This window comes from Chiroxiphia lanceolata, chromosome 4, assembly GCF_009829145.1.
Source record: "Chiroxiphia lanceolata isolate bChiLan1 chromosome 4, bChiLan1.pri, whole genome shotgun sequence".
In the NCBI taxonomy this organism is placed as follows: domain Eukaryota; kingdom Metazoa; phylum Chordata; class Aves; order Passeriformes; family Pipridae; genus Chiroxiphia; species Chiroxiphia lanceolata.
Window position 1 is genome coordinate 16,135,947 of NC_045640.1, and position 27,188 is coordinate 16,163,134.

The window sequence follows — 27,188 nt, forward strand, 5'->3', positions numbered from 1 at the left end:
GTATAGCTTCTTTTGTTTAGATTTTGAGATTTGAGTCTTATTTTGTGTTGATTTTTTGACTAAGGAAGTAGAATCACCCTATTTGGAGAGGACAATAAGGAACTAACTTCCTCTTGCACAGAACACTTAATACTTCTTAGATGATTTCACGTAGCCTCAAACACCCACAATTGACACACTTGTCTTAGAATTAATTTGACAACTAATCCGAGCCCATGGGCAAGGGAGAGAACTAAAATAACCCATTGTGTGATGATGAACTATGTTTTTACGGCTACTGCAAAGTTGGTAGTTGCCTTCTTGCCTTCAGTGAAGTCGGATTCAACACCTGTCATTTGCAAACAAATTAATTTAGAGCAAACAAACTGGGGTTGCTTGAATTCATCTTTTACTCACACATCAGCCAGAGCACGCCGCTGCAAAGGGATGGTTATTTGAATAAGGATTCCGGGAGCTTTACGAATGATTTCCTGCAGTTCGCTTGTGCGCGTTCTCTCTGATAACTTCCCGAAGCGTAACTCGGGGAGGTCAGGGCAAAGTGAGCAACAGAGGGCAAACAGCCAGGCTCTCACCTTCCCGCCCCGCAAAGCTCTCGTTTGGCTCTGAAACCATCGGCACGGCGGGGGCGGCGGGACGCGGCCGCACCGAGCGCCCCCCGCGCCCCCGGCCGGGCCCCGCCGGACCCCGCGGGCAGACGAGCCCTCCCCGGGCGTCCCGGGCGGTGACCGGGGCGGGAGGGGGTCAGCCCGGCCTCCTGGGCTGCCGCCGGGGCCGACCCGGGGCGGGGTGCCCGCAGAAGCCGCTGTCCCTCGGCGGCGGGAGCAGCGGCGGCCGCCCCTCAGCGATGCCGTTCCAGCAGGGCTCTGCCCGGACGCGGCAGCGCACCGTGCTCCTGGTGGGCATCGTGCTCCTGCTGGCCGCCCTCGTCCTCGCCGTCGTACTGGCCTCACTCCTGACCCACGGGAAACACGAGGACAGCCCCAAAATGCTCAAGTGGAAGGACAGAGGGACCACAAAGAACCTGCAAGAAGTCATCCTGGGAAGATGCTACAACTACATCACAGAGCGGTACCCGGAGCTGGGGTGAGTAATGGTCTCGGTCGTGCCTCAGGTGTCAGGTGAACAGAAGAGAGCCGTCTCTCACCTCCACTCGGCCGTTTCCACTGGGTGTGCGGTGGCAGAGAGAAATCAGAGGAGCAAGACCACTGTTTTGTAGAAAAATATGCAGACAGGAACCATCGGTGCCCTAGTGGTGGCTTTCTAAGGAAACTACCTGCAGAGCCAATATGAGTAACACTAATCCTAGGTCAAAACATAACCATAAATACAAATTCTCTAAAGCTAAAATAAAAGCTGAAGTCTAACAGGTGTACGTGGAGGTGAAGCAATTTGCTGTAAAGCTGATCTGCCAAAAATCTTGTAATGCGACACTGCACTCATGTAACCAAAACTGCAGAGGAGGTAAGGAAAGGAGAAGGTTCAATACAGATTTGTAGGAGAGGCAAAGATGTTAGAAAATCATTGTGAAGTATCTTGGTGTTATCCAAAACATGTTTTTAGCATGTGAATAAGACTTTGTGATAAGCACAAGCCACAGACAGCTTGCATGGAGGAATAGAGGTGGATCACAGTACCAGCTCAGCAGTCCCAGGTAAAACCTTGCTCCAGTGGTGGTCCTTGCTCAAGCCATTGCAGCAGGCAGTGTAACACCCCGAGCAGCCCACTGCTCCTCTGCTGCAGAGGAGATTCCCTGGGCCAAGGTCTGCAATAATGTATTAGGGCTGAGAACTGATTTTTCTGATCCCTTTCGCTGCAGAGAAAGGTAGAGTATGAGATAAGGAATGCCCTGGGTCTCCTGGAAGGTACTGAGGACACCCAGACCCTCAGGAGAGAATCCAGAGCAGCCAGGGTCTCTCAGCAGGGAACCATCCATCACTGCTGTGGCACCAGCTTCCCTGTTTTGTGTCTGCAATGAGCGTCTGACAGACTTTTCCAGCACTCTGGACTGAGCGCTGTGGGGCTGCCCCACACCTTGGCCAGGTGACAAAACCATCCTGGCATTTGTCCTAAAAAAGGCAATTGCCACCTTTTGTTTCCATGACATTGAGATAATGAGAACAAAGCTGTATGTAGTTTACTTGCATTTAGATTTCTTTTGGCTTTGGATATCCCATGCTGTATGAAAAAGCTGATTTGCAGCATTTGAAGGGAAATGATCATGTGGAAAATCATGACCTGAGCATGCAGAGACTTAAGTTCATGCTTTACATTAAATATCTAAGTGGATTTAGTGAAGGGAAGGAGGATTCTTCTACAAATAAAATTAAAAAGTTCCTGAAGTTTTGCAAAATCATATGCATGTTTCTAAAAGCATACATTAATTTATTAAAGAAGTATACACTCAAATCTGAAACTGTTTTGAAGACTAATAGCCTTTATTACTTATGCTTGTTTCATTCAAATCGGAGTGCTGAAGATGAAGAAACCACTTTTGTGTGAATATGTTTTCAGCCAATGCCATGTATATTTTCATTGGCAGCACAGTCTGAATCTGGACCACAAGTATCACTGGGAATGATTTGTTTAAGCAGTTAATTCAAGGACACTTTTAAAAATATCACAAATATATGAGTGTATGTTTTCTAAAAAGGTTGTTATTACAAGGCATAATATTTTATGCTATTTATAATCCATCAGTGTTTAGTAGCTTCATGGCTATGAGTTCACTTTCTTTCAGATTAAATGCCTCCTGTATAGTAGGATCCATTTTTTTAATTTTATTGAAGAGGCAAATTTATCTGAGACATAGAGCACAGAAAAAGGAAAAATATGGTCATTTATGTACATCTAAAATGTTCAAGAGGTTTCCTGAACAAAGAATTAAATGTGGGTTCTTTTCTGGGAATCCAACCTGAGATTCCTCGTTTCTGATCCCACTGAGCTTGGTGCAGTTTGTCATGTAACCAACCACTTCTGTCCCTGACGCTTGCTGATAATGACATGGGTGCCTTTAGGACACATCAGAAAGCCCCACATCTTTCACCCTGCACTCTTTCATCATTAATGTAGGCCTTGTATCTTGTGTTGCGTGAGATCTGTGGTACACTTAATCAAAGAAACAGAGTATGAACAGGGAACTGCAGAAACATGAGCAGGCTGATGAGCTGAGCTGTGTCCTGTACTCTGCTAGGATTGTTGTTGCCACTACTCCCACCGTGGGAACCCCACTACCTTGGTTAGATTCTCACTTCCTCATAAATTTGTCCATATTCTGTTCTTGCCCTTTTAACCTTACACCAACATGTGCATTTGTTTAAAAAGCTCTGCTTTTACTAAACTCTTGGACAGTTTCTCGTATTTTTACTTTTTTTTAATATTAGAGCCACTAAGTTCCAACTTTGATGATATTTTCCGAACATAAAATCTATTCACTGCAGTAGTTAGTGTGATGTTTACTACATTTTGGAGTGACATATTTCAAATTGGAATAGCTGGCATGTTTGGAAAAGAAAGGGAGATTGTTGACATATGAATATGGACTTTTTGCTGTTTCTAGATGTCACGGATTTAACAGAAGTCACAAGTTTACATCCCCCCTTTTGGAAGTGAGTGCTGTAAATCATGTGAGAAGGCCTGGACATGCTAGTGCACACCTTCACTATCACGGCTCTTTAATCCTTGAGGATACCTCCTTGCACTCTCATCTTGCTGGAGCCCCACAACCCAAGCCCAGTGAGGCCACTGAAAGGCTGTTGCTGTCTGCAGTCAGGTTTTGTAAACACCTCGTGCAGTCAGATTTTATCCTGTTGATTTGCTTTTTCTTCAAATCTATCAAAACATTGAGGCACTGCATTGAACTTGCTCACTGTACTATATAAAGCATCTGCCAGTAAAGATTTTATTTAACTGGCTGAGTGGAGTACAATCCTCAGGTTTATTTCTGCAGTTGGCTGGATCACACTTATCATTTGTACACATACAGTTTCCTCAGTTTTCCTGCACAGAACTGTTGTCATACCAAAGTTCCTGAGAAAGAGGAAAGGAATACCAAATGCTTTAATAATGCATTTTCAATATCAGCCCCATTTTTAAGAAAAAATGGGAATGATAGAGCAGCAGGCTTTAGGGGTTTTGTTCCTGCACACAGCATCACACACCTAGATACTGACAGTATTTCTTTTTTGGCTGCCCTTGGAAATACTAGTTCCAAAACAACAGTTTGTCACAGCTCGGTAGTCTTACCTTTTCTTTGACATTAACTGAAGCTGGAAGTTCTGTATTCACTAGTCTTGCAAAAATACCATACTCGTCAGCCGTGGCCATTGGTATGTATTGTAGTTTTGGCTGAATAAAGGCCGAAGGCAGTTTGGTCTGAAGAAACAATTTGACCTCAAATGACTTCGTCTTCTCCTTCCCAGTAATACGGACTCCCTCTTGTGGCTAACAAGCCGCCGGAAAGTGTCATCTCCAGGTCTCGGGCAATGCAAATTTAAGTTTACAAGAATTTATCCCTCGTACAATCAGAGATGGGAGCACAATGGAATGCAGAGTGCTGCAGGCTCACAAGCACAGGTCAGGGCAGTCAGAAGATCTGTGGTGGTCGAGACTAGTTGTGGCGACATAATAATTTATCCATTGCTCAGAGGATGCTGCTTATGATGGTTCTGCACCTTGGTACCTGCTGGGGAGAGAAGAAGTAGCAAGAGGTGTACCATGAAATTTGCTGATCCAGAGTTAACTGGTATAGCTTTCCTCTTCACCATGTTTGAAATGGCATGCTGAGGTCAGGTACCACTTTGTGACCTGGGGAAGGAAGGGAGAAGGCACATTATCTCAAAGGTCATAGTCATTGATCCTCAAAGCATAAACAGTGGTTTTTTTTGATCTAGAAATAAACTAATTTCACATTTTCAGCTCAAGAGAATTTTCATTCCCAGGTAATGACTGCTCGCCCCTCACATCTCCCATCACTTCTTGGTCTCTGATTCACAGAATCACAGAATCACAGAATGGGTAAGATTGGAAGGGACCACAGGGGGTCATCTGGTCCAGCTTTCCTGCTCAAGCAGGATTGTCTTAGAGCACATTGCACAGGATTGTGTCCAGACAAGCTTGCAAGGACCTACTATTTGAAAATGATTGAAGTCAAACCAGCTTATTTTTTGTCTAGCTTCTGCCAATGAGAGAGCACCCAGGACACAGGTGGAGCAGCTTCAATATTGCATGTGACTGCCAGGCCCAGCAATCCTACTGTGCCTGACTAAGCAGTGCAAAAACCTGATGATGAAGCTGCAAAGAACTTCAGTCATCTTTCATGCAATCTTGTATGGACACACAAGTTATATTTCCCCCTTAAACATAATTAGATCAACTAATGTTGTTTTTATCATTAGTGGAAAATTCTGTTATAACAAATTTTAACAGTCTATTGTTCCATTGGATTTAGTAAGAGTTGATGCACGCCCAGGAGATCTTTGTCTTCTGACTGCATACCTGTAAACGCATTTTGCCATTCTATTCCTTTGCAGCCTGCGGAGATCGAGGTATAATTTCTCAAAAAGAATATATGGAACATGATTTTGTGTGAGATACTATTGCTTTCACAGCATAATTTCTTCCAGAAAGAAATCTGGGGCTCGTATTATGCTTACTTTTGCATTTTACCTTCACACTTTACTAGACATTTACTTGTATGTGTTCACCGATTGTTAACACTTTCACATCAAGCACGGTACTAAACAACAGCCATGACTTGATTCAGTGTCAAAAAAGTCCGAGCCTTATTTTTTATAGCCATGATATTATACTGAAATTTACCCAAGATTTGTTTTTTTCGTTAAGAAAATATGCCTTGCATAAGAGAAAACTTTACTGTCAGTCTTCTGAAGAGTATGGTGTTACTACCTAATACACTGGGAAACTAAGACAAAGAGTACTGAAGAAATGTTTTAGCTCTTCTCTAACAGAAATGGTGTTGATATTTTGTTGCTACTTCTGTTTTATCTCTCAGTGTTAAGATGGGCATTGTATCATCATAATAACACACTGCTTATTAAAACACCCAAGTCAGAACATTTGTGCATGCTGTTAATGTTCCCCTCCATATTTCACGTGCCAGTATTGGGCCTTTAATACCTTTTCTGTGTTAGCCTTTATTGTATGAAACATGCTCAGTTTCTCATTTCTTCTGTCCTCCAATGTTTAAAGCAAGGTCTTCTTTTACAGTTGTTTTCCTCTAACTCACACATGAACAACTTTGATTACTCTTTTAATTTCTTGGTAACAAAGATAAGATGATTATAAATGTTAATGATTGTTTGAGTCTTACTTAAAAGTACACTTCTACTGAGATATGCTGTACTGAGCTTTAATGGGAAACTGGAATATAATATTTAGTAGGCATAAATGGACAGTTATTAACACTTGAGAATATAGAGGCAGGGCTACTGGCTCTATAGTTCATCCTTCAAATGAGTCCTCATGCTGTTTAAAGCTAGTTTCCATAACTACTCCAGGTTGTAAGATAGGACTCTATTTGGGTTTTACTGTCACCTCTTTCTAAAGGAAGTTCATTAGAAAGAATTAACTTTCTCTTTAGCGACAGACAAATTCATATGGTGGTGGGTAGCTGTCATTTTTTTGTTCTTGAGATAATTAATCACCAACATATTTATTTCTACTCTTCTGGAGTATAAACACCAATGCCAGGCTGTGAAAGGCCATCCAGTTCTGTGCAAAGCTCATACTCAGTTCTGTGCAGAAAATCTACCCTCCCACACTGTAACTCCACTGACAACAGCAACCGAAGGTCTCAGAATCCTGCAAATTTAAGAGGGAGATTTCAAAAGATACATTGTCTTTTCTCCGTTCTCCATGGATCAATGTACTTCTGAGGTACAGAAATTCTGTTGAATCTGAATTTTTCTCTCACTTTGGTAGCCATATGTGAGCTCACCTGTCAGTTGTCTCTATTGAGTTATTATCATAAAAAAATTATTAAAATACTGTATATTTCTCATATACTTAAACTTCTTACATTTATTTTACAGGGGTTAGATATTTAATGGCTCTTACTGAAAGATTCTATAGGATTTCAAATAATTTTTTGCATTTGGATTAGCCTACACGTACTCCATCACCATTACCCCACCGTTACATATTAAAATCTCCTTGCAGGGGAAGTCTCCTTTGGATTTAATCCCAGATACTAGAGAGAATATTATGTTGTCTGTACTGTCCTTCTACACATTAATCAGAAGTACTTGTTGATGAAATACTGTTCAGCTTAGTTTTCCATTGTAACTTTTTGCAGCAATTTAGTCATGTGCAGTCAGTTTGTTGCTTATTTTGTGGCTGTCTAAATTATAGCACCACCCTAGGACTGAAATTATTAAATGTTTTTATGAGCTTGTTGCTGAAAAGAGGGGATCTTGTTCCCTCTCATCTTTCCCTGCTTCAGTTCTCCTATTGCATCTCCAGAAATGTCAGCAAAAAAAAACATATTCAGAGGTGGCATTGTTCAGCTCTCATTGCAAAGATACGGTTAAAATTCAAGAACTGTTTAACACCTCAGAGCACCCTGTGAAAATATAACTGTGTTTATCCATAGGGATAGGAGGAATAAATCCTTTTTCCCTCTAGGGTCAAATGAAAGTCTATCTCAAGTGTCCAAGGGTAAAAATATGCTAAAGATGCAGTCTGTCCTTCCAGGAGGTGACACAAAAATAAGGTATTAGCAAGGAGCTCACTCATGGTTATATTATATCTCTGATCTGTTCCCTTGTCCTGCTGACACACACCACACTTGAAGCAGGGACTTCTCCTGACTTACTGTGTTTATGCCACATTGCAGCAACTCTAGTTCTGTAAAAAGAAAAAAACCCAAAATGTTGTGCAAATTCATGTTATGGGAGAAAAAAATGAGGCTGCATTAAGCCATGGAGCATTTCCCTGCTGTAACATACTTTCATTTAAATCATTGTTATCTAAGTGTTTTTCCAAGTTTAATATTAACATTAAAACTCTACTAAAAACACTGCTTCTAGTCAAAGGGTAGGATGCCAACCTAAATTCCTTCCCTCTGTATCCATTGATGACACAGCCCTCACTTGGAAGCTTAAACTGTAGACCAACTATGACCCTCTGTCAAAATGCAGACCGGGTGAAACTTCTGCCCTTCTGGACGCTCTATCCCACTTATAGAGCATCTCTGAAAACACCATCTGCTTAAGCAGCTTGTTTTTTCACCCAGGGAGGCTGAAATCCAGCCAGCAAAGAAATCTGCTTATGTAGATGAACTCTTCACTGGTTTATAGCTGCCACCTCTTGGCTCAGCCCTTCCTGGAAGGGTGATAAGGCTTAGTGCTGTCCTGGAGCACCAATTCCTGACTCACATAAAATACTCTAGGAACTATAAACCAAAGCCACAAATACTCATGCCCTTAAAATCTTCTCATTGCTGCCGAAGGTGAAGGTGAAGGATCGGTGTGATGAGGAGCTCTCCTTTGTTCCAGGTCATTCCTCGTACAGGAACATACAAGCCCTGAGGTGCACCCAGCAGCTATCCACCTAGTACTTCTTTTTCCAGACCTCCAGGTTCCCCATCTTTGCCCTGTGGAATTTAATTGCTCTGCCTACAGGCAACCGTTCCAGAAGTTACCTTTCTCTGAGGCAGGGTTCTGAATCTCCGTCTCTACCCCCAGCCAGTTCCTCCAATGCTTTCTTTATCGGCTTTTGAACTATTTAATTAGCAGAAAGCAATGCAAAATCAAACTGCAAAAAAAAAATCAAGCACGTAATTTCATTTTCGTGTTGCAAAAAAGTCAGTTACCATAAATGTTATGGTGGTAGACACTTTGCAATAATGAAACTAAATGAGTAGAGAGAGGCCAGTGCTCATTGAAGACTCTGAGACTGACAGGTCTGGGTTTTTCCCTCATCTTTTCCCTTGCTAATTTTCCCCCTCTCTGTTATCCTAATGCTAAAACCAGCAGAGGATAGTGTCCTCAAATGCTCAGTGATGACAGTGTTTTGGCTGACCTCTCTTAATTCACATCTGTCTAATTTTTAGGACAAAGATAACTGATGGGAGAGTTTAGGTGCTACAGTAATAGGAAGGAAGCCGATCCGTTTTATGCACATCCCCATTTTCGAACTCCAGGGTCTGGGACGGGTCGGGCCGTCACCTGGCGTGGACCACACGCCTTCGGGGTTGAACTCAGATGCTGTTCCTGAAAAGTCCCTTCTCCCACAAGATGGCAGTGTTCTCCTTGATTTTAGCTCCAAGCTCAAGCTGACTGCAGAGAATTCCAACCACAGTTGCCTGGGCTGTCCTTGGCAGAAGCTCCAAAAAACCTGCTCCAAAGCAGCAGTGAGACACAGAATCGCAGAATATTCTGAGTTGGAAGGGACTCACAAGGATCATGGAGTCCAACTCTTATGTGAATGGCCCATACAGAGATTGAACCCACAACCTTGGTATTATTAGCACCATGCTCTAACAAACACACAGCAAGGCTGGAGGAAAGATGAAGAAAAAAGCAGAAATATTTAGGGCAAAAAAGTTAGCAAAAGTATTCTGTGTTTCAGAGGGCTTCCTCTCAACACAGGCATAAAAGTTACTGCTCCTTGCTTAATTTTTGACAACATGAAGACAGAGCTACTCATTAACTCACGTGAAAAAACAGGTTAAATATGGATGTATAAATTGCACTACTGTCTACAGCCATCACAGTTCACTTAAATGCAGCGGATAAAATGACATAGGCAAAGATGGGTTGGTTAGATGCGGAAATCTTGCAACACCATTTAGTTCCTTTGATGTGCATTCTCCTGAGATGTCTGGGCCTTTACGGATGAAGATCATGCCTTAGACTCCCAGAAGAGTGTGAACTGGTTTTATACCTTCAAGTAGCTTTGTTATAACCACAAACATCTCACTGACTTTCTAAAGAGCCCGATTTCTGAGTGCTGAGGTTCATCACTGTTTTGGCTAGGGGTGGTAGCAAACTAGAAGGATTTTCTTTTACAAATTGCAGAGGTTTGATCCCTGCAAAGGCTAGGTACATGGGCTCAGGGAACTGTAACTTCAGAGCCTCACCACAGGGCCACAATTAAAATCTCAGTGTGGCCTGAAAACATTGTAATGTTTTACAAATAAAACTCTGGACCTTGGAAAAGCTGCTGTTGATTGCAGGGGAGAACAAGTCTCACCAGGAAAGTGTCTCTGCCTGGTAGGGTGATTTGAAAGACATGGACGGAGTTGAGTTCTCCGGAATAAAGCCTGGAAGTCATTCTTCACTTGTAAATTTGAAATGGGTCCCATACTTGATGCATCTCTCTCAAATTTCTGAGTAGAAAACTAGAGGAAACACAGCCCAAGGAAAAGCCCTTCTTAAGATGTTTCAAGCATCCAGTGTCAGTCCAGTGCTGAACTGAAAGCAAGTCATTGTTCATGGTGTGAATGAAATCAGCAGGGATGAAAATTATCCTTGATATTATATGAATTAAATTGATTTCAGTTGGGGAAAAATTTGCTCTGTCATGTCCAGTTAAGGAAAAAAAAATTGTAAAGCAAAGAAAAAAAGATCTGTAGTAAGTGTGATTTACCAGGTAGCTCAATGGTATCTTATTTCTTTCAGTGTAAGGGTGCTCTTTCAAGGTTAGCCAGACTAGTGTATAGATATGCAAGAAATAATGATGCAGAAGCTGTCCATTTTTCTAATATGCACATTAAAATTTGGCTGCTGGGATAGATGCTAATGGAAGTATTCTTGGCCTCAGCTTTCATTTGATAGATTAATGTGATATTCATATACAAAGCAAATGGATAGAAATACTCAAATTTATTGGAAAATGCAACTTCTACCCAAATGTAAGGACAAATGGAGGATATGCTTTGCAGTATGTACAACACTTGGATTTAATAAAGAAATGTAATTTTAATGGTTATTTGTATCCCAGCCCTTATTCAATGCTATACTGAAGAGTTACAGGTTTCAAGTTTACAGCAGATTTCACCATGTTAAATCTAAGTCTGTTATTATTTCACATTTCCCAAACTCTATTAATTAAAAAAATTTTGAAAAAATTAAACACAAATATAGAGTCATCATCATGACTAGGCTTGACAAACGAAGATTTGGGAAACAAATATAGAGTATATTTATGTTATTTGTCACTGAATTTGGATTAAATATTTCAGAGTCTATGGTAGAATAAAAGGCGTTAAATATTTCAGCATAAATGAAGTTAGCTTCAAAGGAAGAAATCCATTATGCATAAAGAGATGATATTTGCAGTTAGGATGCAGAATTAGTGAGTATACAACCCAAAATACATAAAAACCAGAGGAAGAGAGCACTTGAGCCGCACAGCAGTGTGGGATATAAGAGCAATCACCATGGGCTCCGAATTACTGGAATTAGATAAATTTTATTAACTGGTAGACTAAGGATCTCTTTTGCAGTCTTTACTTTGTAAATGCAGAAAGAAAACGAAATCAGCACATTTTGTGACTTAGAAGTTGGTAGCAGCCTTAAGAGGACAATTTGTTTCTCAAGCAGTTTTTTGGCAAGGCAGATGTGCTTGTTTCAACCTGAAATTGTTCTTGCTGGAATTTTTAGCATACCACATGCCAGAAAACTTCTCATATTGTTTGCAGGAGGCCCAGAGATACAACAGGTCTCTGCCCTTACCTCTGCTCAGTGTAAGTTAAATGCTGCACACCAGACAAATATTTTCTTTCTGTGATGAAAAAAGTGTCAGGTGAAACTTTATTAACAGAGTCTGCCTCAACAGTGAGGTTGGAAAGAATGAAATATCTTCCTGGAGCTAGGATTAGCAGGTCCTAAAGTCTTTTCAGTGCTTATTTTTTTTCATACATAAACTAAAATCACAGTTCTGTATAACTGGTAATCTCTTTGAGATGTGAAGCAAAACTTGTGCTTCCTATCAGAGAAATAGCTTTCCAATGGCAAATCAATGAATTATTTTTATTCAGATGTAAAAATATACATGTTGATAGTATCGTATGTTGATAGGTGAGGACAGCAAAAATAAATGGCTGTTTAACTTCTGTATGTATTTTTTTACATTGAAGATCTGTATTTTGATTTCTAAACCAACGCTGAAATTGCCTAGTTTCCATAAAATCCATCCTCATGCCTTGTCATTCTTCTGTGGGGTACAATTAACAGTACCTGTTGATTATCACCTGTAGAAGAGCTTCCTCCATTTGAAGACTAAGTCCTACCAACTTCTGTGACATTAAACATAGTTTGGCTCAGCTCTGCCAGGACTGTGGATAAAGAGTCTTCTCTCAGATATTAGTGACATCGACACAAATCATCCAGTGCTGAGTTTGGCATCTTGACAGGCTAGAAAACTGATGCTTTGGATTTGTGACTCATCAATCTATCTCAGCAGGATCATGAATCACCTGAATGGTTGTTACTTCATGCCTCTCATGGCCATGACTTGAGTCCAGCAGCAGAAATGCTTTGTACTGTGTCTATCACTTACCTCTCTGCTTGGAAATAAAAAAAAATAAACAGGTTTTTTTATGGTTCCTTGAAAATATTTTGTCTTCTGAGACCAATCTTAAAAAATCTTTGAAAGTTTGCCATATGAAAGTATAGATCAATAGGTACCCAGCTGTCACCTGTGGCTGTTAACACTGTTACATATAACAGGTTTCAGGAGTATCTTAAAAAAAAGTAAAAAAGAATTCTGCCAGGAGGACAAATTATTTGACAGATTAGAAAGTGTGAGCCATATAAGTGTATGTGAGATGTACCTGTGCTTACAGCCAAGCCCTACAAATTATCTTTATGATACCATTGAGTGTGCAGAGCAAAGGGGAGAGCTGCCTATTTTCTAATGTCACCCCTTGATCAGCAGGAGCCTTCACTTTTGGCTGATTCAGTGTGGCCGTGTTGTAATCCTTTTTGGCAGGGAGAGGTATTTACAACTTCCTAGTCCCTAAGTAAAGTACCAAAGTTTGGAGTATTGTCTCTATCAGTTATTTGCACTCTGCAGCCAGAGAAAGGTTCCTTGAGGAGAAAATTTAATACACCTAAGTTAAATCTTGCTAAGTAAAACATGTGAATTCTCACTGACACAACAATGCAACAGCAAAGCAATGACTCTGCTTCCTACAGCACCTGAAGTTTGGCTTCTTATTTCTACACTGCCTGTAACTGAAAATGCATTTAGGCTCTTTGATAAAAGACAATAGTCCTGTAAAAAATCATCATTGTTATTCATCTGTACTTATCTGGAAGTAAATTTGGTTCATATAAACAAGAGGTGTGGCCCCTAATGCAGCTGGAGCTGCCCCTGTAACAGACTGGCATGACATGAAAGGAAATTTGGGATGCACCAGAGCTGCCTCCGGTAGCCATTTGGCTCCAGCCTTCAGGCTGATGTGTGGTGTCCCTGCCCCCAGGCTCTGTCTGTGTTCCACAGTGGCATTACACAAGATCATTTTAAGTCATCAAGTTCAGTGGGTCTGTGCCCAGGTAGAGCTCTGCAGTGTACTGCACTTGACTGCCCCAAGAGTGAGACATGGGAGCGTATCCACTACTGACCTTCCGGAGGAGGACTAGAAGAAGCTGGAGCATGGGAACTTGCTCTGTAGCCACCTTGGTGGGATGATCTCCCAGTAGCCAATATCATATATAACATTAAATTAGATTTTTTTACTGCCTAAACAAAGGTAGAAGGGAGGAAAGGCCTGGAACATCTTGCTGTGGATTGCCAGGTCCTTCCTGGCATGATACTGCCCCAAGCCCCTTTAATGGGTCTGACAGAGGCAATCCCCTCTGGTATGTGGTGCTGTTAGGTGCTCTCACTTTCTTCTGGGCACAAACAGACAAGAGTTTAGCCTCCTCTTTGTGTGATGCTTGTTTTCCATAAACATAGGAAGGGAAGGAGACAGTTTATGTCCAGGCAGTGAGGAAGTGGTTCTGAGTCCCAAGGTCTGGGCGTGACCCATGTAATACAAGAAGCTCAACTCTCTGCATTCCAGTTTCCCCTCTGATCCTCGAGTAGGCACTCAGTCAAAATCATGATCAAGTTCAGCAGCAGGAATGAGATCACACAACTGATTAACTTGGAAATGTTAGGAAATCTTCAATGAGTTATTGCTGTTTTTCTTAATTCCTCTAGGACTATTTTTAAGACTAATCAGATTCCACATCCTACATGTTACCTGAGTACCAACTGGTAACAAAGCCTGCAGCTGTGTGTCTGTCAAGTCCTAATTGATCAGTGCTATTTTTATAGTGCTCTGAAGGCATCAGTTTCTCCACACAAGACAGAGTCCATTCTTCAAATAGCTTTTAGTGGGAACACACCGGGAGGTGATTGCAAACAGTGAAGAAAGAGTGGATGACTCAAAGATAGTCAAAAGAGCTCTACAGAGATATGCAGACACTAGAATGATGCAGTCAGCCTTTTAAATTTACATAAAAATGGGGAAGAGAGGGATGCAGAATCACTGCATTATTGTCACTGTTGTAATGTGAGGGGCAGGCTCTCCATGTGCCACTGAAACTCTGGGAACATGAAGAGGAAGGGAAGTGCACTCATGGGGGACAGCCCTGAGAACACACACTAGACAGACAATAATTATGAATTATGAAAGTGCAAAGTTTTCATTCATTACCTCAAGAACAAGAAAGCAAATGTCCTGAGCCATCCAAAGTGTTATTTATGCTGCAGCCCCCATGGCACTGCTTCAGCACAGAGATATGATTGCTTGCCCATACTGTGCAAGAGATTTCCTCTTGGTAGTACCAAAGGAGCCCTGCTTCTGTGAGTGGAGATGTGCTTTATTTCCTAGGCTGACAAAGTAGCATCTGAAGAAACCAGTGTAGGCTGAGGTGACAGAGTCGTGTGGGGCATGAAGGAGATCCCTCATGTAAACTTAGTGGAATTCCTCTGACTCAATGCCGGTGAGAGCAAAAGGGCTCGAACATGTAACACAGCGGAGGATCAGCAGGAGACTGAAAAAACCCACGGAGACCAAGCACCTGATGTGGTTCTTGGATATACCTGTGAAAATCAGCTGTGGCTCCTGCGAAGTCAATAGCTGAAAATTAGCACATAAATAAAAATAACCTCAGGTTCAAAACAGATAGACCTGCTTTTGTATCAGATAAAATTATAGTTGTTATTTCTATAAGGTCAAACTCTTTGCAGGGAGACATGTGGCATATTTTTGGCTTGCTATACCTGAAGAGACAGTATCCTTTGGCCATACTTTTAAAATGTGAAAGCTATAGTCCGAGAAACTATTTGTTTCCCATGATTTGGTATGAATAATCAAGAAATTCAGACTTTTGGTTATGTGATATAAGCATTGCTCTTTTTAACACATAAAAACATAGATGACATTCACATATTGCAATAAACAATAATTTGAAATGCAGGAAAAAGAGAAAGATGTTTTGGAACTGTTCATTCCTCAGTTTGTACTTAATTTGCTAAAGATACTCTGCTTTTGTAATGGATAATGTATTTGGTGCCTGAGCATAGTTGGAATTCTTTTAATATCTGATCCGTAGTGTTTGACCATAACAGAAGAACCTTTCACAAATACTCATAAATATTGGCTAACTATGTTTTAATCTTCCGGCAGAGATAAGGATTGCTTAAAAATATGGGAATCATTAAAAGATGCATTCATTTACAAGAATCCCTGTAATATCACAGCAGAAGATTATCAGCCTGTAATGGAGTTAGCAAGTCATCCTATACCCTGTAACAAGGTAACATCACAGTGCATGGTGGGCTGGAAAAGTAGGGTTGTGGTGGGATGGCAAGTCTGTGTTGTGCTCTGAGTGATGGGATCACATCCATAATGACTGTGAGAGTCTGTAGGTTGACAAGGATGATATTTTGCTTTTGCACTTACTGCAATAGCCCTGCAGTTATCACCTCTGGACCCCAGTAACCCTGTCCATACTCTATCTCTGGGAACCATCCCTGCATAAGGATCATCCTGGTCCCTGTTCCCTGAGCATATGGTTCTCTGTAAGGAGCATGTGATCATGCTGTTAGAGGGATGCTGCTTCCAAGAAGCTGCTCTGCCATGTGCAGCTCAAAAACAACCAACAAATTGGGTATATATCCTATGAGAACTAATCAAAACCTTTCTTTCAAGATGCTTCACAAGCTGAACATGTCAGCTTTTCCACAAAAAAAAAACCCACCCAAAAATATTTTGGATATGAGAGTGTGGGGCTGTACAAATAAGAACTGACCCACTAAGGTGAACTCGTTGTATTTTAGTAAAAATTAAAACTATTTCATTATCATGAACTTTTTGGTTTTTTACAGGAAAATTTTTTGATCAGGTCTAGTATAACTATCACTTATCAGACATTGTACCTTATTTCACAGTCACTGTTTTGGAGCAAGACAAATGACCTTGTTCATCGTTATACAAAATCCAATCAAAATTTCCTTACCTTGGAGGACACCTTGTTGGGTTATATGGCTGATAGGATTTCATGGTGTGGAGACCCCTCTGCCCCAGGTAATAAGACCTACAAATACAAACACTGGAATTACAGATTTTCTTTTGTGTATCTACACCTAAACACAATCCTTTTCACATTGTTTGCTGGTGATTTAGTTTAAAACCTTAGCTGTATTTCTGTCCCATGTTATGGAAGGCTGAAAATAATACTGATTTCTCAGGTTAATTTTAAAACCACAACTTTGGATGTTATTTTAACATCAAGTTGCTGCTGCTGCTAGTTCACATCTAGCCCTCTTTACCTAGTTTGCTTGATTCATCCCTTTGACTTCTATGGTACAAACTGCAAAACAAGAATGTCATTCAAAGGGACCTGATCATAAGCCAGTCAAAGTGTTGGGGCAGTATTCAGGTTCCCTGGGTGTATTGCTGCCTGCAGGAATCCTCAGTTGGTGCTTAAGGCTAGCAACCTTTGAACTGGGATAGAACTACTGGAAATGTTGGACAAAGCTTAATTTTTCAATGCAATCAGACAGTGTTTGTCAAAGAGTCAGCCTGTTTCTCACATTTGGGACTATGTGTTTTCCTTTCTCAGTTTTCTGAGAATTATTTGTCATACAGAATTTGCAGGTCCCTCCCTGAAATGAGTGTGAAACGGGAAGACCTTTGAACACACGAAAATTCCTTTTCCTCCGAGACCCCTTTCCTCATGTAGCCTTCTTTCCTTGGTAGTAGGCAAATCTTTTTGCCATTGTTAATCAACTGGTAAAGCCATATAAGCATTGCAACAATATTCATTCTAACCTTAGCTATTCTATAAACATACTTCTTCTCAGGAATCAACTATGAATCTTGTCCAAAACGAAGTGAATGTGAGAGCAACCCCAGCTCCGTGTTCTGGAAAATGGCATCCAAGATGGTAAGATCTAGAATAAATCTTCATGAATCCAAGAGTCTTGAAAGGCATTAAGTTCCTGACACTGCCAAAAAATGTGAGTTTGCAAATTGGACTTTAAAAACGGAATTGTAGAAGTTCACAAGAGCTTTAGCTCTGGGTGCTAAAAACCATGGTGTTGGAAATATGTGTTTCCAAGGTTCCATATTTTATGTACGATGTTTAATGTCACAGTAGTTTGAGCATTCTTATTTGTGGATGGAGGCTGAGTGCCAGCGTCTAGAACAACCCTTGACCGACTGTTGAAGCTCTGCAAATAATGCTTGTAATTAAAACTATCACCACCTTAATTAAATCATAGGGCGGAAATTGTACAGTGAAATACATTTTAGCATGCTAATGTGGAGAGCAGTGCCCAGATTGCCACAGAAATTTTCAAAGCAGCTGAGAATCCCCTTGCACCTTCCTGGCATAAACCTGAAGAGCACATCCTCCCACATCCGTATCTGGCAAGGTTCCTGTGATGTCCCCACCCGTATGATCATGCCAGCTCCTGTGACATGAATGAGATCCTGCTAGTCCCAGTTAAGCAATTAGCCTGGCTTTGTTGAATCAGTACTTTACAGGAAAAAACGACCAGAAAAAAGCCTGATGTCCTGTATCACTTTAATTTTACATGTCTCTCAAGACTTCACTCTTGATATGACTATTTAGTAGATGACTGCCCAGGTGGAAAACAAGCATTCCTGTATGCTTCAGCTCTCATGTACGTAAGAAAAAGTCTACTCACTGTAAAATAACTAATTGCTTTGTGGGGAAACTAGTATGCATAATTTTTCCAATGCCAAAACAATTTCTATGTTCTCATTAATTCTCCCCAGTTCCAAAGTCTGGGAGGGATAAAACCACCATACAGAGTCAGGTATCTCAACTGCAGGCTTCCTAACCCAAATAAATTTGAGATCTACTAAAACTTATTGCATTAGAACGTTAGACATAATGAAACTTCCCTGCAAATTCAGAGCTCTCAAGATCTGAGATTGAGCCACATTGTTTAAGAGGACTTGTAAGGTCTGATAAGTACAGTCACCTGCATTAAGCTTTTTAAAAATTGTTTGTTTTACCAATAGATTATATATCTAGAGTAGGTACTTTATAAAATTTAGTAGTCTTTAAATATTTGGCCATGAGTTTTAAAGAATAAAAGAGCAGTGATTATATAACCCAGTAATTTAAAAATCAAATCAAACAAAACTCTGTGGTGAGCTTTGCTAAAATATCTAGGGAGAAAAATCCCAATCCACAAAAGAACACAGAGCATGAGTCACAAAAAAATGAATATGTGATTATTTGTACGTCCTTAAACTAGTAGTATCTCTGTTCTGGGTCATCCTCACTGCCTGAGCTAAAGCAGTCTGAGGATTATTCCGAGTTACTATGGACAGCTGTAGCTGCTGGGGCTCTGGAAAGCCCCATAAAAACTGAAACCAGCAGTGACAGCAAAGTTGCTGTACTCCTTTGACTCCTTGACTGGTCCCATGCAACCTCAGTCAATTCATAGCTGGCTGATGAGGCTTTATCACAGTTTCAATGTAGCCTTTAGAGGCTTTTTTTTTCTGCAACAATACTGGCTGGATCCTCAGCTTATATTAGACAGTTCTGATGACATCAACAAAGTTACAGTAATTTCTACCATCTCCAAGTCTGATGTGGCACTGGATGTAGTGTCAGAGTATAATGCCCATTGATTTTGTTCAGTTTGCAGAAGCAGCATGTGGTGTGGTTCAAGTGATGCTCAATGGATCAATAGAAGCTGGAGCTTTCAGAAGCAGCAGGTATTCACTCACCATGCAACCATCCATATTTCTGTGGGACCTGCATGCTGGTGAGGGTGCCTTTGCCAATGAGTCCTAGTGCAGAATGGATTTTGGAAAACTCACATACGGGTCTAAACTATTGGCTGTTGTAGAGCTGATTCATTTAACTCTTTCTATAGAGTGCCTGTAATTGAAATCTTTCAGAGGGTATGTGGGTGGGGTATCCAGTGTGCTCTTACTGCACAAAGTACCTTCATTGTTACAGTTCATTTATTCAGTGAACATGAATGACACATTTCTAAGTGTTCATGTCACCGACTGGATTTTACCCTGCCAGACAGTGCATCCTGGAGGTACCTGGCTGGAAGGGCAGTCTTGAATAATATTGAAAGATGAAGAATATGCTGGTTGAGGGAACAGCCATGTTCATGTCCCTGGCACCAAACCAAATCAATAGCCAAGAAACTGAACAGGAGAAGAGGCACTAAAGGTGGCAAAACCTCAGCTTGTTTCTATCTGCAGCCAGTTTCAAGAGTTCCTCTGAAAGTGAAATAAGAATGGGGAGAAAATATTTTACCATAAGACAATTAAATAGTCTATGAAAATCCATTGGTGGGATAATGTTCTTTCAATGACAATAATAGCAACACTAATAAGCACTAATATTTGGGGAGCATAGTCTGTACATCTTTCTCAGATAACTGAGAATGTTTTGCTGTTTCATGTCCCGTCCTTACAGCATCTTTGGAAGTATTGAGGTCTTTAATCTAAATCCAGATAAAGTCTCTGAAGTGCACATTTGGCTGATGCATGACATCGGTGGACCTCAAAGGTAAGTCGTGCCGGTACACAACGATGAGCAGCATATGAAAGGGAGACAGCACAGCTAGGTCTGACAGTGACAATGCCTTAAACTCATGAAACCTACTCTACATCTACCCTCCTAAGCTGCTTACTTTACTGGAAAAAATAACATTAGTACTGTTGTTTTCTTTAGGGTTTGTTGTAGGTACTGCAGAATAGTTATGGCTAAGACACAGTTACATTTTCCTTGCTTGCAAGAGGTCCCATGATCTTTAAATTCCTTTCAACCCCACTGAGCTCTATAGATCTTTGGTATGGTTGCAGCACTGAAGTCAGAGAGCAGGCTACGTTTACAAGGGTGAACAGCTGGAAAATAGGTTTGTCCAAAGGAATAGTATAATTAAGCTGAGCACAGCCATTTTTGAGAAAATAATTTTGAATGCTGGAATAGGTTTCTCAGAGATGCTGTAGTGTCTTCATCTGTGGACATACTCAAAAAATAACTGGGTCCTGAGCAACTGCTCTAGCTGATATTAGTGTAACTAATGTGATGATCTCAAGCAGTCCCTGCCAACCTAAATAATTTTGTGATTTATAATAACAAATTTATAGCTTAAATACTTCCCATAGAATTATTCATAGCAGAACAGTGGCTTCAAATCACATCTGAGCCTTTCTCAGTGATCTTTTTCATCCTAATCAGATTCATTTGCGGATGTTCAACATTTCAAGCACTAAGCAAGGTTCAGCGCCTTCGACTCCAACTTCAGAGACAGTTCTCTGGCTCTCATGGTTATAATGCACTGACACAGTTTCTCCCATTCTTAAGGATCTCCATGACAGAAACAGCAGCTTTGGTGCCATGGGTCAGGAAGCAGGCTGTGATGATGCAGTGCGACTTGGGAAGGAGTGTGGAGGCAGCAGAGACCCTTACTCAGACAGCCTCACTGTCTGACACAGTACCAACTCCAGTGTTGCAGCCCCTCCCCTAGTCCAAACACCCAGAAGTGTCTCTTTGCCACACAAGCTGACATATCTGCCACAGCTCACAGGTGTGCATTTGTGCTGTGGTCAGCACACCAGGCTTACTCATGTGGTCCATTGCATTGAGCTTTGCTGAAGAAAAGCACATTGCGTAATCTTTACATCAGTTTTCCCAGATGTAGCACTGGATCTTTTGTCCCATGATTTCCCAGCATCAGAAAAGCCATCAGGTTCTTCCTCAACAGCGTCAACAAGACAGTGCCCTGCCAGCCCTCTTACTTGACACATCCTCCTCCTGCACCAAGTTCACAGCAGTTTCCTTTTTATTTTTGACTTACTTCCAAGGAGAAAGATGGAGGGTAGCCCAAATAATATGTACACCTTTTGTCTTCTGATTTGTATTCCATGTTGAATCACTGATAACCTGGCAAATCTAGTGACCAAAAAAGAGCTGGCTGTGCTTTCCACTAACGTCATATTTTAGGAACAGGATTTACACCAGTATTGTATTGTTACCCTGAAGCGCGTCCTATACGCTGGATAAGGAGATGATTTTTACCCTGAGGTTACAATTCTTTTGCAGTGTCTCTGTTTGTGCCTGTGACATTTGTCAATGCTCTCAGTACAGCTTTAGGGCCCCTTAGGCTATTTCACACAAATTGAGCATAGAGATAAAGATCTCAAAGGTATGACAAGACCACATGCTCCATGTAACCATTGGGATGGGAAAGAAATAGACAAGTTAGGGCTCCTACCAGTGCGAAAGTTGTTGAAACAGCCCCTTGTCCAAACAGAGCAGCAGCAGCCACAGACTGAGTCAAACAGACAGACAGTGCTCATAGCCTGCTTCCTCCCATGTTTTCTATCTGTTTCCACCTATCTTACTTCCTACCTGGGACTTAGCTGCTGATTTTTGTGATTGGCCATATCACACAGAGGACTTGATCCTTTTGTCCTTCCACAGATTTGAATGAGCCTTGTATTGTGCTCCTGTGGATGGAAGCCATCTGTAGCTCTAGAACAGTTGTAAAACACACTGAACTGTGAATGGAACTGAGTTATTTCCCACAGATGTCTTCCTGCCCAAAGTTCTCATGCAACATCACATAGTTCCTACTAGCAAAGGCCCAATGGTAGCCAAAGCTCCATGAACCCAATGGACTTTACAGCACATTGGCAAAGAAGCCTTTAAAAAACCATACCTGTAATAAAGCAGTGACAGTGTGTGGAATTTAGCTGAGCTTTTTGTACACACAAGGAACACAAGTAATGAAAGTCTTCTCTTTGCAGTGAATCCTGCTCAGGTCATTCCATTCAGAGGTTGAAAAACATCTTGGAAGAGCGAAACTTTAAGATCATCTGTGAAGATAATTACAGGTAATTACCCGCTCTTATCTGTGACAACTTTCTGATATAAAATTAATATTGCATCTACCTCTTGACTTAATATAGGTTTACAAGAAATGAAAGCAGACTTCCCCCTTACTGTCATGACGTCCCTCCAATGTAGCTGTGTCCTTTTCAGGGGCTTTCAGCTGGGCTCAGCCCTGGTGTTGGTTGGGTCTGAATCTTGCTCTCTGTCCTGCACTTCCCAATTAGCATGTTGCTTTCAGGAAAGGACCAGTCCAGCCTCCAGATTTTCATCTGACCAGGCTTCTACCTAAAATAATCCAAATCAAATGGGCAGCTTTCCTCCCTGCTGCATACAGCTAGTGCAGGGTGCCAAGAATGGTCCTTAGTTCCTTCTCTTTGGTTTGAGCTTGTTTCTGTCCATTTGCTTTGTCAGAGAATGAGGCATGAGACATGATAAGCATTAGTAATTACTATAATATTGTCAGGAGAAAAAAACCAGGAGTCCCGACTTGCCTGAAATCTTCATCTGCCTGCTGAGGAAATACAAAAGTCTGAGATCCTTTATCCCTCTGTGTAGGTTCAGAGACCTTCACAGAGATTGAAATTGTTCTTTAGAAAAGCAGAAAAGATTCAATATTACTTATGTCTTATCTGTCAGGAACAGCTTTTCAGTGTCAAGGACTCATACTTGGACAAGAACATTTACAAAGTAAACACACATTTCTATACATGACTGAGTTTGTGGCAAAAGTTTTAAGGAAGGAAAAATTGGTCTGCAAAGGAGACAAATGATAGGACTTTAATTTTGAGGGCAGAGCAATATATTCCTGTTTGGGCATTACAGAATGACAGAATGACAGAATATGCTGAGTTGGAAGTGACCTACAAGGATTATTGAGTCCAACTCCTGGCCCTGCACAAGACCATCCCGAAGAGTCACACCATGTGCCTGAGAGTATTGCCCAAACACTTCTTGAACTCTGTCAGGCTTGGTGCTGTGACCACTTCCCTGGGGATCCTGTTCCAGTGTCCAACCACCCTCTGGGTGAAGAACACTTTTCTAATATCCAACCTAAACCTCCCCTGACACAGCTTCAGGTCATTCCCTCAGATCCTGGCCACCACAGAGAAGAAATCAGTGCCTGGCCCTCCTCTTTCCCTCACAAGGAAGTTGTAACTGCAATGAGGTCTCTCCTAAGTCTCCTCCAGGCTGAACAGACCAAGTGACCTCAGCCCCTCCTGATATGGTTTCCCCTCAAGGCCCTTCACCGGTTTCCCCTCAAGGCCCTTCACCATCTTTGTTGCCCTCCTTTGAACACTCTCTAAGAGCTTAATACCTTTCTTATATTGTGGCACCCAAAACTGCACACAGTATTCAAGGTGAGGCCACACCAGTGCTGAGCAGAGCGGGACAATCCCCTCCCTCGACCGGCTGGTGATGCTTTGCCTGATGCCCCCCAGGACATGGTTGGCCCTCCTGGCTGCCAGGGCACTGCTGACTCATATTCAACTTGCCTTGACCAGGACTCCCAGGTTCCTTTCTGCAGCACTGCTTCCCAGCATCTCATTCCTCAGTCTGTACATACGTTCAGGGTTGCCCCATCCCAGGCACAGAATCCGGCACTTGCCCTTGTTGAACTTCCTATGGTTTGTGATTGCCCAGTCCTCTGATTTGTCAAGGTCTCTCTACAGGGCCTCCCTGCCTTCAAGGGAGTCAACAGCTCCTCCCAGTTTTGTGTCATGTGCAAACTTGCTTAGTATCCCTTCCAGTCCTGTGTCCAAGTTATTTATGAAGATGTTGAAGAGCGCAGGGCCTAAGGTGGAGCCCTGTGGAACCCCACTAGTGACAGGTGGCCGGTGCGATGTTACCCTATTCACTATTACTCTCTGTACTCAACCTGTGAGCCAATTGCTCACCCACCACATGATGTGTTTATCCAGCTGTGTGCTGGACATTTTGTCCAGAACTATCCTGTGAGAAACTATCAAAAGCTTTACTGAAATCCAAAAAGATTCCATCAGCTGGCTTCCTTTGATCAACTAGGTGAGTTACCTTGTTATAACAAGTCCTAAGGTAACCGACTTGGAAAGTTGTCTTCTTTGATCTGCAACAGAGTGGATCTCATGAGCGAAGTGGAGACTGGTGGCTGTCTTGGCCACAGTGACCACGAAGCAATCGAGTTTAAAATTTCTGCTGACAGGAGGAAAAGTGCCAGCAAAACCTCAACTCTGAATATTGCTGAACCTGATTAGTGGGTGCTCTGCACATAGTGAAGAAATTATCACTGGTGTGGTGCATAAATCTGCCAAATCATGTGCTTGTTTTCTCTTTGGGTAAATGTAGCCTTTAACACATACTCCCAGGACCTTTAAGTAGGTACAGATTATTTTAGCCTATTATGAAATAAGCTAAGGGGCCAGGGAGGAAGAGGAAATATATAGTAGCTTATATCCCTCATGGCTTAGCACAAGCTGAAGCCTGACACACTCGTTTCTGTGTCTCACAACTCGCTTCTTAAGGTAAAGTAACAAGTAGGGCTTTTTGTCAGAACTCAAGTAACACATATATAAACAACTGTGTAAGAGCAACACAGATAATTAATTTTACTATTTTATATTAATGGTAATAATAAAATAAGAAATTTATAAGTACAGTAAAACTTCAGGATAGACAATGTAAGTTAGCTTCACTCCCCTGGAGTCATGGCAAACAGAACTCTGTGGGTCTGTATCAGCATTTGGCTTTCCATGCCACGTAGCAACTGATGCTGATCATTTTCTCTTGCCTTTGTCCATGTCTACAGTGCCTTCCAGAAGTAACCCCAAAAAATAGATTTAATGGATGTATTAGCAAAAAAACCTAATCATATCTGACATTGATAGCAAGAGTTTTATGTTGTAGCAGTAGGGGTTACCTATAAACACCAAAGTTACATTTTTGCAGCAAGATCAAAGAGAATTACCCTAAGAATGATATCTGCTTGATAAACACAGGTGTAACCTGCACTTTGACTTTCATGTTGCATTTAGCTGTGAAGTTATTCTGTTGTACTTGCAAAGTGATTACTAAATATTTATTTGTTTTTGTGTTTTATCTCAGGCCAGTTCAGCTCCTTCAGTGTGTGTATAACCCTGACCACACAGACTGCAGACTTTGCACCAACAGCACAGCAGTTCCATGAAAGGGTGGCCTCCACGATACTGAAGATTTCATCATTTGTGTGTAAAGCTGGAAAAGATGTGGCTACGTAGCTTAGAGTGATAAATAGTAGCGTGGTGTGTACCCAGTCCATAACCAGAAATCCTTGCTGTGATACTAACAGGCAGTTATAGCAGGAGATGATACTTAAGGTGTGATACTGTACACACACGCATTCAAATATACTATTTCAGAAGGACCAGGGCCATGTTCAGCAAGTTAGCTGAACATATCTAGCTTTGCCCTAGTTTGCTCGCTCCTGTACAACTCTCCAGAGGCAGGGAACAGGAATTCTCTAGGGCATCCATAGAGAAGAAAGAGGCTTTCCAGCAGAGGCAGAATTTGCCCAGATCACACTCAGCTTCCTCCCTGCTGGAAGACTGGGTGGGAAATGATCAGGGCATGCTATGCATGCCCTGGTGCAACATTCCCCAAAGGGGAACATTGCCCAGTGGCACAGGGTATTAATTGTGTTTCTCCTAGGGACTGTGACACCTCTGAGCAGGTAAAGCAAGCAATGGAAGAGGCAAAGTGGTTCTTACCTTTTAATGGGTATCACAGTAAGCAGCTGGTGGGGAGACAGCTGGGCTGAGCTGAACCAAGAAAAGACCAGAAACCATTCAAAGGGTTACCAGCATCTGTAAGAACTGCTGAGTGTGTAATTGGGAGAGCAAATAGTGAGACTGACTCAGAGAGCCCCATTAAATCCTACTGGAAACACCATTGCAGTTCAGATTACATTTTGCTCTTAATATAGCAGTAAGTGCAAGCCTTCCAACCTTCATAAAAGGTCCCTCAGGCCACAACTTGGGCACCCACTGGAATAGAAACAAACATCAAACAGTTGCCAAAATAAGGAGTCTCTCTTGACCTCAGTTTCTGAGGTGAAAGGTGATGCCTTGTTGTGTATTATTCACAAGCACAGACTCACTGTAGTACACTGAAACAGCAGGTTTCATTGATTTCCTTTGATTTCTATTTTACTGGTCTCATATACATAGTCAAATGCAGTGTTTATAACAAATATCTGAGGCCAATTTGTGGCCGTGGTTGTAGTGCCTTTGTGCAGTGCCAGTGACACTCAGAGAACAGAGCAGGCTTTGCTACAGAGATGCTCCTAGTGCTGAGGTGCCAATGTCACCAGCAGTTGCAAATCTGCTAGGCAGACTGAGGTTTCCATGATCCCACAGGCAGAAGGTTATAACACCATATGTTTTAGTGACTACCCAGAGTGCAAAGCATGTTTATGGAGCTACACAAGCTGGTGTAATTTCTAACATCTCTACATAAACCTCTTCTCTGCAAGAGCAATAGAGGGCCTGCGCTGAGTATGGCTGGACACACCCAAGACCTCACTCATGATTTTTACATTAAGCAAAATGTATTTTTATTTGCACTCTGTTACGTAACTACTTAGAGGGATCAACGCAGACATATACCAATACTTCCAAATAGGTTACTTCTGACTATCAGTCAAGAGTTTGTCTTCATTCTCACTTTTGTACCTCTTCTCTTGTAATATAAAATGTCTACTGTAAAATCAAAATCTATAATAAAATTGTTGATAGTAAATGTTGTTAATTCAGTTTCACATACTACTTAAACTCTGGAAGTCAAGAAAGAAGGAAATAAACCACTTTCTAAAAATAA

The 27,188-nt window shown here is 41.5% G+C and overlaps 1 protein-coding gene across 1 annotated transcript; it reads left to right on the forward strand.

Moving 5' to 3' along the window:
• Positions 1-813: 813 nt before the first annotated feature.
• Positions 814-27,188, forward strand: CD38 (CD38 molecule). The gene is made up of 8 exons (XM_032686816.1): positions 814-1,083; positions 15,644-15,773; positions 16,408-16,543; positions 17,323-17,405; positions 19,140-19,216; positions 19,938-20,030; positions 22,277-22,363; positions 25,440-27,188. Exons 1-8 carry the CDS (start codon positions 845-847, stop codon positions 25,519-25,521), a joined length of 927 nt encoding a protein of 308 aa, XP_032542707.1. The 5' UTR covers positions 814-844; the 3' UTR covers positions 25,522-27,188.

Bases quoted from the DNA above. Each gene is read 5' to 3' on its own strand.
- CD38 (XM_032686816.1), top strand. From the start codon at position 845: ATGCCGTTCCAGCAGGGCTCTGCCCGGACGCGGCAGCGCACCGTGCTC. The intron at 16,544-17,322 runs GTAATAAGACCT...ACTTCTTCTCAG, and splicing joins TGGAGACCCCTCTGCCCCAG to GAATCAACTATGAATCTTGT. The intron at 19,217-19,937 runs GTATTCACTCAC...CCGTCCTTACAG, and splicing joins GGAGCTTTCAGAAGCAGCAG to CATCTTTGGAAGTATTGAGG.